The sequence below is a fragment of the Triturus cristatus genome, chromosome 5_1 (assembly GCF_964204655.1).
Source record: "Triturus cristatus chromosome 5_1, aTriCri1.1, whole genome shotgun sequence".
In the NCBI taxonomy this organism is placed as follows: domain Eukaryota; kingdom Metazoa; phylum Chordata; class Amphibia; order Caudata; family Salamandridae; genus Triturus; species Triturus cristatus.
The window spans coordinates 395,839,303-395,850,597 of NC_140587.1; the positions used below are offsets into that span (position 1 = coordinate 395,839,303).

Below are 11,295 nucleotides of genomic sequence, written 5' to 3' on the forward strand. Positions count from 1 at the left end.
ACTGTTTCTATATGCATGTCTGTTCAATAAAGCATGGGACCAATCGTGTGTGTGACTGTTTGCTGGCAAGTTCATGGCATGCATAGGCGAGAATCAAACGGCATTTCCTGCAGATAGCAGCATTTAATAGGGCACAATCTAATTCATAACAGAGAATACAGAGATTTTGTGATTTTGCCCCCATAATTGAGTTAATAACACCAGATTTGCCAAGCCTTTCCATCGGTTTGCATTATTTTTTAATGCAAACCCAATACAAAATCTACCGGTGGGATTTACAATACAGTGCAAATCAAGGTTTGCATTGGATTGTAGGCCAAAGTAATGCAACACAGCTGAATGTGCTGCCATGAGTCACTTTGCGGCAAGGGAGTGTTCCATGGTGGTGAATGGGTGTTCCCATGTGACCACCCATGGGTTTTGAAGCACACCTCTGTTATATAATTATAGACAGGGATTTGTGCCCATATGGACAAATGTTTTCAGTCCTTCTGTTCAGCCCTCTTTGCATGTGTGCTGCATTATACAGCACACACACAAAGAGGTAAATGCCGAAAGTATAGTTTTTGTACAGGAAGGAGCACAACACAACAAAGACACCATTACACTATGGCGCAAGGGTGTCTGCATTGCCGCATGGCAGCCAAAACGATGCCAATTGTGCCAGCGCAGGGAGTGAGCAGAACAGTGGATCTGGGATTGTTCTGCTTTCTCCCATTGACGCATCACAAAGGGGCAACTTCGTTACATGTTTGTACATCTGCCCACAGGTGTACCTTTTACACGTATATCAAAATCCTGACTGTCAAGAGCAGGAGGAAATTTGTTTTCAGAAGGGGAAGCCCGCAACAGCCCCCACGCAAATAATATAGTCCTTATCAAGGAAAAAATGAGAATGTAGCCGTTTGCTTAGTAGTAAATATTTATCCATGTGTGAAAACCGTGGGAAGCTGCGCCATTCACAGCGTTCTGCTGGTACTCAGAACTGTCTGAAAATTCCTGAAAAGTAGAAAATGTGACCTAGTACTAAGTATATTTTCCTTTGAAATTGTTTACGAATTGGGTATATTCTTTTATTGTTTTGCAAACCAAGGATAGGCTAATGATGCTGACAGCAGGAGTAGGAACAGATGTGTATTCCAGGGCTCACACACTTCAAAGCTGTAGGTGCTGGTATCATGGTCCCAGTGGCGGCTCCTTCGCTAAGGCGGAGGAGCGTCACCCCACTTCTTTTCAGCAGTGTAAAAAAGGAAAAATAAAATGATAATAGCAGAATGTTAATATCATTTTATTTTTCCCTGCTGAGGCAGTTTTGCGCGTGGGGCTGGGTTGCTCTTCTCACAGAGCAGGGGAAGGAGTGGTGAGCACTCTGTAAGTGTGCATGATGGCTTGGCCGGCCATCTTGGGGCGGCCTAACAGTCATGCACACTTAGCATGTTCTCCATCTGGCTGTATTACAGCCTGGTTGGAGAACATGCGCAGTCTCAGGTCCCCATCTGAGCGCCGAACCACAGTGCTCAGAATAATCATTACGCTGCTGACAGCATCATTGTGATTGGCTTAGGGGAGCCTGTGTGCTTTCTGATATCATTCCGGCCGGACTCATCGGGAAGAGACACAGAGAGACGACAGAGGAGAGAAGGAGTGATGAGGTATGTTTATTTTAATTTATCTACACCTCTCCACCCCCGATCCATGCCAGCCGCCACTGCATGTTCCTTATGGTACGTAAAGATATCAGAAAGTGGTTATGAAGAAGAGGCTAATACACTGTACTGGCGGGAAAAGGGACAATCATATTGTAAATGTGCACAATGTGTCTACAATACAAGACTGATAATGCCATGGTCTTCTGCAGGTCTGCCAGCCCGTCGCTGTCAAGAGGGAACCTTACAAGGGAGAAGTGGTCAAGTTGAAGACATAGACGACTCGGCTATCAGGTGATCTTTTTTCACTTTTCTTCCTATGAACCCTTGCACATTATGGTGCTCTTTACAGGTAGCACAGAGTGATATTACTGCATGGTTTTCTGTGTTGCTATCATAATTACTAGTGTTACAGGGAATGGTGTTTCCAGGTGGTCTTGTCACACCAAGCATGGCTACTTGCTTTTCCTCTCACAAATTCCACCTTCTCAGAGCAGTTGAAATTTATGAGCGTAAAAGGGCCCAGAACTTATGAAAAAACATGCAGTAAATGGCTGGGTAATTCCTGGTCGTGCATGGTATTTCCCATTCCAGGACTCATACTACTAATAGACGGAAAATAAGATGAAATACACCGCATGTGCAGCAACGGGCGTGTGCACCTGGTTTCTGTAACTCTGGGAGATTTTAATATTACAGAAGGGTCTTCAGATGCTCTATAATACAGGGTGTGCTGGAGTACATATAGTGTCAGAGTGATCTGAAAAGGGTATTGCCACATTTGCTTGGGACATGGCCCCATGCAAATGTTGGAAACACTTTGCCTCTGCACCCCAGTGCTGTATTATAGATGTGGTATAGGGACAAAGAGAATGTCAGAAGGCTCATTGACTGGTCGCCACAAAAACTGTGCTAACAGCGCCCTCTGATAGGGGGTAAAGAGGTCCCATGAACACCCAGACATCGCTCTGCAGGCAAGTGCAGTCATTCACTGCACCCTCCAGCAGGGGGGTCTTTGCCCCCCTTTGTTTCACATGCCTTCCCTGGGAAAGATGGAGTGGCTGCTTCAAATCGCTGCTCTGCCTTTCACTAATGCTCTGTCCCAAGAGCAGCCAAAAGTTCTTGGCTGCCCTGGGGCAGTCCACTATCCGCAATGGATGCACTGTCTCTGTTTGTGCCCGGCACACCTAGTTAAAGTTGCATTGCGACACAAGTAAGGACAGTGCACCCTTTACATAGTGCGGTCATTGTAATGTTAATACCAGGCCTGGAATTACCACTCTTTTCCTTATCAGTTGACTTGTAATGGGGCCCAATGACAAAATAAGCAATTTGTCCTCTTTTTATTACATCTGTGCATTCAATACTTGTTCACAATGCAACTGTCAGAATAATGTGACTTCCATTCTGCCTGGCATATCAGTAACACATCATTCACATACAAATCAGCAAACGGTATCCATCATCCTTTCTACTCGGCAAGAAAAGCGCATAATATAGGGCATCTTAAATATTGCATGGAAGAATACACCAATAATCCAGAAATATTGTAAAATGAGCTAGTTGGTCTGCAAAGCACCCTGAAGGCCAAAATAAGGGGACATATCAAACTATTAGCGAGTCCCAAATCTAATGTACCTAGCATCCCTTCATATAGCAATGCAAAGCATCTCAAGCAACTGGTACTGTTTGAATAACAGCACAAACTAACCTAAAAGAGGTCTTCTTGGTGTTAGGTGGAAGAAGTTATGCTGGAAGGCACAGACTTACAGCCTGATTCACAAACTCAAGTCCAGTCAAATCAAACAAGCTTTATTTGGTTTGTACAATACAACCATAAAAACATTTTAAAAAATATATATATACATTATGCCAATAAAAATATCATGTACACAAGGAATCTAATGCATTCTAGTACATAAAGTGCATTGCGATATAACAGAAAAATACAAAACCGGTCAGTTTAAAAAAATAATTAACTTCAATATATAAAATAAATATAGGCTTGAACAAGATTAAAAAGAACGGTTTACATTGCACTACCGAGGGTACCATATGATCAGTCAATCCAGTATGTTCTATTACATAAAGTGCATAATCAGAAGAGAATTAAAAGCGAGCTAAGATGTAGTACATATTCAACTAAGTTGGTTAAACATTTACACTGGGAATCTACAAGGGGCAATAGCCGCACAATGAATACTTACATTATTTAAGATCTCATGATCCAGTTTCCTCATATGTTAGGGCCTCCAAATAGGAAATATCTATTCTTTGTTTAATCGCTATTTGTATAAAAACAATTACAGCATTACAAATCGAGACATTTGCTAAGCTGCAAATATAGTTAAAAGTCTGTTTGTATAAAAATAGTTTGTTGTCATAAACAATAAACGAAACACATATTTCCTAATATCGCTGTAAAAAGAACAAAAAAGCATGAAATGTAATGTAGACTGTGGCGATTTTCCATCACAAGGGCAAAGTGGAAGAGAGCGATGCCACTTGCCCTTCTTAGGAAATGCAAACAAGTGGTGGAGGGTATCCAAACGCAATTTTGTTAAGTAAAATCTATGTTGTATATTTCTTGTACTCAATAAATATGGTTGGGTACTCAATGATACTGGCCCTTCAAAATATGATCTTATCTTCTGTTTGCTGCAGGACACCCTTTCTCTCAGTGTGTCTCTCGGTTTAATAAGTCTCTTTTTTAGGTCCCTTCTACTATAATTCTGAATATTTGTGGGGTCTCTAAAATCAACGGCCACCTTAGACTCTACTAAAAGATTGCAAATGTATTGGAGCCAGGGAATTTTGTTTTATAATGATCTAGGGCTAAACAATCCATTATCATCTTAGTGAATCTCGTTTCCTCTTTGGTCCAGATCCCGTGCCAAAGCATGAGGGCAGCCATGCTAATGTAATCACTAATGTAAGGGACAGACAATTCCTTAGGGGTGGAGTTAGGGACTGCTAAAAGCCTCCTCAATAACTTGTTTGCTCCAATTTCCAATAGGTTATGATTTGCTCTCCCCACAATGCAGCACCATAACAAGTGCACGTAAGGCATTTACTCCTGTATAAAGTTACAATTTCTCTAACAGGTTTATTCCCGATTGTCTGAGAAAATCTAAAAATAGCTTCAAAATTTCAATTTGCAACGGTCTATGTGGGTATCCCAACTACCGTCATTAGTGAATAGGAGATCTAAATATGAGAAGGAGGTTGTTCTTTCTACCATGTTTGAAAGAACCATGTGATGGTTTTCAAGTTTAGTTTTGCCCCTGCCACAGGTCATTGTAAATGTTTTACTGAGATTCAGTATTAGATTTTTCCCATTCATATAAAGTGCAAAGTTCTCAATTAGACACTGTAACCCATTTGGTGTCCTTGATAACAGGACAGCGATGTCCGCGTACAAGAGGACTGGTGTAGAACGATTGCCAATTTTTGGAGCGTCAGCTTGCAGTTTTTGCAAAGTAATATCAACATTATTTATATAAAGGGGAAATAAAAGAGGTGCAAAAACACACCCTTGGCGTATGCCTCGTGTAACTCTAAAGCGGGGGGTACATTCGCCGTTGGGCCCATAGCGAACACTTTAAGTTAATAAGGCATACATTTGAGAAAGATATACTACAATATCCTCTGGGGCACCCATCTCCCTTAAAGACAACCATAGTTTTCCGTGGTTAACCAGGTCAAAGGCACTTGTCAAGTCTACAAATTAAAGATGTAGTTTGCCCTCCTTTGCGACAGTGTATTTTCCTATCAAGAGTTCAAGGTTAACGCACTGCTCGATAGTCTCTATACCCCTTCTGAAGCCAAATTGGGACTCAGTAAGGGTATTATTATCACTTACCCAGCTTTCTAACCTTTCTAAAAGGATTCTTCCCATAAGTTGAATCCAGTAGGGATATAGGGCCGTAGCATTTTCCGTCTCCTCTATTGCCCTTCTTACAAATCGGGACTATCACACTTTCCGTCCAGCTGGTGCGCAGTACCCCCCATGCCGTAGCATTACAAACCCTGAATAAAATTGGTATCCAACAGTCCATATCACATTTAAAAATATCTAAGGGAACCCCATCCCCGCCAGGTGCCGTACCATTTGCACTTTTATCTAAGGCCGCTCTAATTTCATTTATTGTTACAGGTATCACATTTGAGGGAGCCACGGTGATAGTATAACTATTCCCTGGAATTATCAGATCTTCTTTGTTTGGATTCAATATTATTCGAAGTGCGATAGCCAATCTTTAAGAGGTACGATAGTCTCGATCTTGGTGGCTAGCTCGTTTAAAAAAAAAAGGATGATATAAAGTCTTCCAGACTAGTGTGTTTTTTCGTGTTCCTGCCGCCTGTACCAGTTTATCCCATGCGGATTCCCTGATTTCTGCTTTTCTAGTATTTAGGCTCTGTTTATATGCCTTTCTCAAGGTGCTTACCAGTTCCCTGTCCCTAGAAGTATTTTTTAGGGCTTTTTTCAATTCCTGGTTCAGTTTAATACACTTTTTATCAAACCATCTTGGCTGGAAATAAGATTTTTTTTAGTTTTTTAGTTTTAGGTCTTCAGATATGGTACCCGCTATGTTACAAAAAGCCGTGGTGGCCTGGAGATCAGTGGAAGATTCCATCATGCAGTCAACAATATCACCTTGACTTTTTTTTACCAAGTTTTGCATAAAGACTAGGGGATTTGCACCTGACCATTTTATGGTAGTGCCATTTTCTCCTTGAGTTCTAATATTGGGCACCATGCACAGTTCTTCTAGGTGTGTCGGGATTAACTTCAGCTCCAGGACTAGCGGATGGTGATAACTGAATGTACTTACATGTATCCTAGTGTTCTCAACTATGCTCTTACCATTTCTTGAGATCAGGATATGATCAATATTAGATGAAGAGCGAGCTCCTACAAAAGTTTGCTCCGCCATTTCACCCTGTTCCCCAGCGGCTCCAGGATTTCTAAATTGTATTTACACATTAGGTATTAATTGAGTCACCATAAACGTTATGAGGGAAATGGGCGTAAGGGGTACCCTCAACATCCCCATGACTGCAGTATTCCCCGTTCAAGATTTTACATTGTTCGCAATTGAAGTAGCCTGTCCAGATTAATATATAATCTCCCCTAATACTGATTCACAAAGTCATTTGAACACCATGTTTATCTTATGTGAGCAAATAACTAGCTTGGCGAATGTAAATCCCAGTTTTGTGTACACAAAACCCGAATTTACACTTAAAAAGGGATTTACTAACACTTAATATTACAGCAGCCTCTGCTCTCAGTGTTGAAGAGTGGGCTTCCCAAAGCAGGTATGCTGTGGAAAGTAAGTGAAGACTCACAAACCTGTGAGGCACATTTCCACCGTGGATATGGTTGGGGGTTTACTGAAGTGCCACGGTGAGAATAGGTAGGAAACAGTCCCACAATTATTGGGGGTAAGGTGGAAAGGATTTCTCCACTGCATCAAATATTCCCATAGGAGAAGAAAAAAATGTTTAAAGTGTAATTGCACTATTGTGCGGTGTTTATTCTTGTCAAAATGTGCAACTTTTAAATGTATGCATGCAAAAATGCTGTTGAATGTGAGAAACTTGATATACACAATCGAATTCGGGAACTACTCCTCGGAAATTCCTAGGAAGCTGCGACTGTCACAGATTCTCTGGAGCTCTGCTGTAATCTTCTTTGAAGTCCAAAAATGTTTAGAAACTCACCCAGTCATGAACTTAAGTTACATAACAGTCTAGATTTAAAGGTTTTCGAAAAGTGCTCTGATTGTGAAGGGCTCAAAGAGAGAGAGGGGAATCACATTCCAAGGGGTGATCACCAAACGCAAAGGATGTTTTGCTCTTTTGCTGTCTGCAGCGAGGCTCCCAAACATCAGTCCACTGGGTGGGCACAGCTGCTAGTTAAACACGTCCAGCATTCCTACAATCAGCTGATTGCCAGTTTTTTGTGATGATTCTTTGTGTAATTGCATTGTTTTGCCATGTGGAATATTGCTATATCTGATCTTTTATTCTTGTACTTTTTTTTTTAGATAATCTGGTTAGAAAGAGTAATCTTCTCACTCAAGGCGAAGACCATCCTCTTGTCAAGAACAACTTCTTACTGGTCAATATTCAGAATAACCCCAGCGATATATATATATTTTTTTTGCCCTTGCTGATCAAATTACACTCATGTTCTGATTTTATATTAATTTGCATCTTTAGCATTAGGTTGCTTTTCCGAAGATATGTAAATGTTAATAATAATAATTAGTATTTGTAAAGCGTGAACACATCACCCCTCAAGGGTTTCAAGGTGCTAGGGGCCGTTGGGGAGATTAAGTGAGCCATTGCACAGAGTCACATGATGCTGAGCTGAGCTGCCACCGCCAGGGATTGAACCTCGGGCCCGCGCTCTGGAGTCAGCTGCTCTGTCCGCTACGCCACACCTGTCCCTTTGTTACGCTTGTACATATGGAAAATCTGGAATCCTGAAAGAATTTTGCTCACTTTTGGTAGCCAGAGAAAACCTGGCAGAGACTGGTGTCTGTTCGAGACACGTTCACTGGTCCCAAGGCCACAATGATGCGTTTCTCCCCCATGTGTCCTTTCTATTTCACTGCAGCAAAAAGATGTGAAAGAAATTTTCGGCGGCAATTGTAGTTTGGAAAAAAGGCAGTACAACGAGTGAGCAGCTCTGCAACACGTGTCTTGCGGGTACATCTGACGTCATTGTTTGCTATTTCACTGCCCCTGAAATGCTGCTGTTGAATTACTCTAGGATGCGCTTCCATGTCTCAGCATCTCACTGTATTATCCTACCTGGAATTTTACCTTCCCTGTAATATACAAGGAATATTTACTAATATATTACCAATCACTTTTTAATACTTGCCTTTGCATTTCTGCATGTATTGCTAATCATATAGTTAACCCTCATGACCTTGGGGTTCTACTTTATTTTTTTATCTTGGTTGCATACATCTGGGGCAGATTTACTAACATTTCACACAACGCAGCGCAGCAAGGCAGCTTGCTGCGCTGCTTGAAAAAGAGAGCGCAGGAATGTGACATATTTACAAAGATATGGCGCATTTCTGCTGCCTCCTTGTGCTTGCGCACTGTGTGTTGCATAGCGCCAAAGCAGGCACTTTTGCACTATCGCAAGGGGGCCTACGTTATGAGTAGGATTTTTTTAATGCAGGAATGGACAACTTCCTGCACAAAAACAATCCTTAAAGGCATTTCCTTTTTCTTTGTGTGATGCACAGTGCATCACACAAAGAAAAAATAAGTAACACTGGGAAATAAAGATATTATGCCTGGGTGAGGGAGGCATTCACTTGTGACACATTCCCAGGTTTACATCTCATTGTGAATCTGGGAATGCGCTAAATCCATGGGTGGGTGTGTAGGAACATCCACAGTCCTCCCAAGGAATGCATCCCAGTTGCAAGGTAACACATAGAGCTGAAATGTGCTGCTTAGCGTTACTCTAGATTTTCTAAGTCATGCAGCGCCATTCAAGGTGGCTTTCCATGGCTTAGTAAATCCCATTTAAGGGCTTGCGCTGCCTTGCGTGACCTCAGCAAATCTGGTCCCCCGATGTGATGAAATTAATAATCTGATTAATTATGTCAAAATGTATTCATTTATTGGTTCTTACTCTTAAGTGCATGCTTTTAAGGCAATCTTGGACAACGTGCTACTGTAGTATTATAGTTCAAGTTACGCTCTCTAACCTAAGGTTGTTTGTCCAAATTAATAAAGTTTAAGGCTTAAACAATGTGAACAAATACATTGTTTCTTCTATATTATTATTTTGCTTCCTCCAGAATAATGTTTTTCAGCTTTGTGAATCTGAGCTGTGTTGTCTCGACTAACTAATGTGTCTATTACTTACAGGTACACCTAATAACCCTGAGTCCTAGAGCTCTTCATCCCAGTCCTAACATACTGAGTTGGCCCTATTCCTTTGACAGCCTCTTCCCACAATCATGACTTTTTCTTAATAGACAAGCTATAGTCTTTTTTTCATCACTATTGGGCATGCACTATACACCTCTCCTCCCACCCTCTTCCGGTCGACCTATCTGTACAAAAGCATACATTGTATTGGTGGTGCCTCTATACAATCATTTTGAAGGAGCTCAAGGACTCATGGTACCTAAGATTACTGGTAAGTAATAGAAACATTACCTGGTCATCCGTGCGCCTCGTCCCAGTCCTAACATATTGAGGATCCATATAAGCCTTAAGATCGTCATCGACAATACCATTTAGCTATGCATCAAAAGCAACATTTATTTTATACAGTAAACAAAAATATGTTCATCACAATTACTTCATTGTGGTTTTTATTCTCATCCAGCACACTTAGCTATAATGAGAAACAAACGTTCTTGATGGACCAGGTTGCTCCTCTGCAAACCTCTTGTAAAGATATACCTGTGGCATCTGCCCAGGAAGGAGAAACAGCCCTGTATGAGCCCCCTGATTATGTTTTGGTATATCTTGACCTGCTGAGATGTATGCCTCTAAAACTGCCTGGCGAACCCAGCGATGTAAGGTAGCTGAGAGACCTTTTTAGCCATTTTGGCTGCCCCATAAGAGACACATAGAGCATTTGTGATAAGAAATATCTTTGTTTTCTCTGAATAAACCAACAAGGGTACTTTAGTATCAAAGTGTATGGAATATAATTGGAAGATTTATCATAAAAAACAGGTAAAACTTTTTTTTTTAGCCAAATTTAAGTTGCTATGAATACTAGGCCTAAAGTTTGGGTCAGGATTCATCCCTACCCTATCTGGAAAAAGCAAAAAGATGTGAATGTGAAATGACTTTCCCTCCTAATTCACCTAGCATTTTAGCTGATGTGAGTGGTGACAAAAATGCTACCTGCACTGATACTAAGAAGCCTCCACATCAAGAGGCTCAAAGGGTCATTTGTGTACACCATATAATACTATTGGCAAATCCCTTGTTGCAATAGGATTTAGAAAGACCGGTTTTCTTATTCTGAAACTCTTCATGAGTCAGGAAGCTAAATGTAAAATTCGCAGTATATCGCTGTAAGACTTTCTGAAGCCTCTCATTGCTGCCTTTTGGGCTGCAGTAGTAGATGGAGCAAACCCTTTTAAACCCCCATCACTCAAAAATTCCATAATCTGAAGTGGATCACACGATGATGCCATCAAACTACTTGTCCACACCGCAAGTTTGTCCTATAGTTAGCATAGGCGAATGAGGTTGATGGCTTTCTGGAGGCTTGTCTTTCTAATGTTATATCCTTTCAAGAGCAACAGATGTAGATTTGTTAACTGTTTTTGCATCAGCTAATGGAAACCTGAGATGCGAGGGATGAATTAACAGATGAAAGGTTTGCTTGATTGACATCTTCTTTAATAATGTGTACCAGGGGCTTAAAGGCCAAAACAGCGTCATGAGAATTACTGTTTCCTCTCCTCCCAAATTTTCAGAAGCACCTTCAGGAGGAGGGGAATCAAGGGAAATGCATGTAGAATGCTGCTTGACCACTGGACTAACAGAGAATCTGCTGCCCTACACCTGAGATCCATCTGCTTGTGTCCAAACAGTGGAAGCTTTCAGGTTCAAAATATTGTGTTGCAACCAAGAACATATC

At 41.2% G+C, this 11,295-nt stretch overlaps 1 protein-coding gene across 2 annotated transcripts in view; it reads left to right on the forward strand.

Annotated features, from left to right (window-relative positions):
- The window catches only part of DPYS (dihydropyrimidinase), a 481,134-nt gene extending 471,689 nt beyond the window's left edge, over window positions 1-9,445 (forward strand). For both annotated transcript variants that reach the window (XM_085605116.1, XM_085605115.1), the window contains exons 9-10: window positions 1,859-1,940; window positions 7,700-9,445. In XM_085605116.1, the coding sequence (XP_085461242.1) occupies window positions 1,859-1,924 (66 nt within the window). In that variant the 3' untranslated portion in view covers window positions 1,925-1,940; window positions 7,700-9,445. The remainder of the gene's footprint in view (window positions 1-1,858; window positions 1,941-7,699) is intronic.
- Window positions 9,446-11,295: the final 1,850 nt, after the last annotated feature.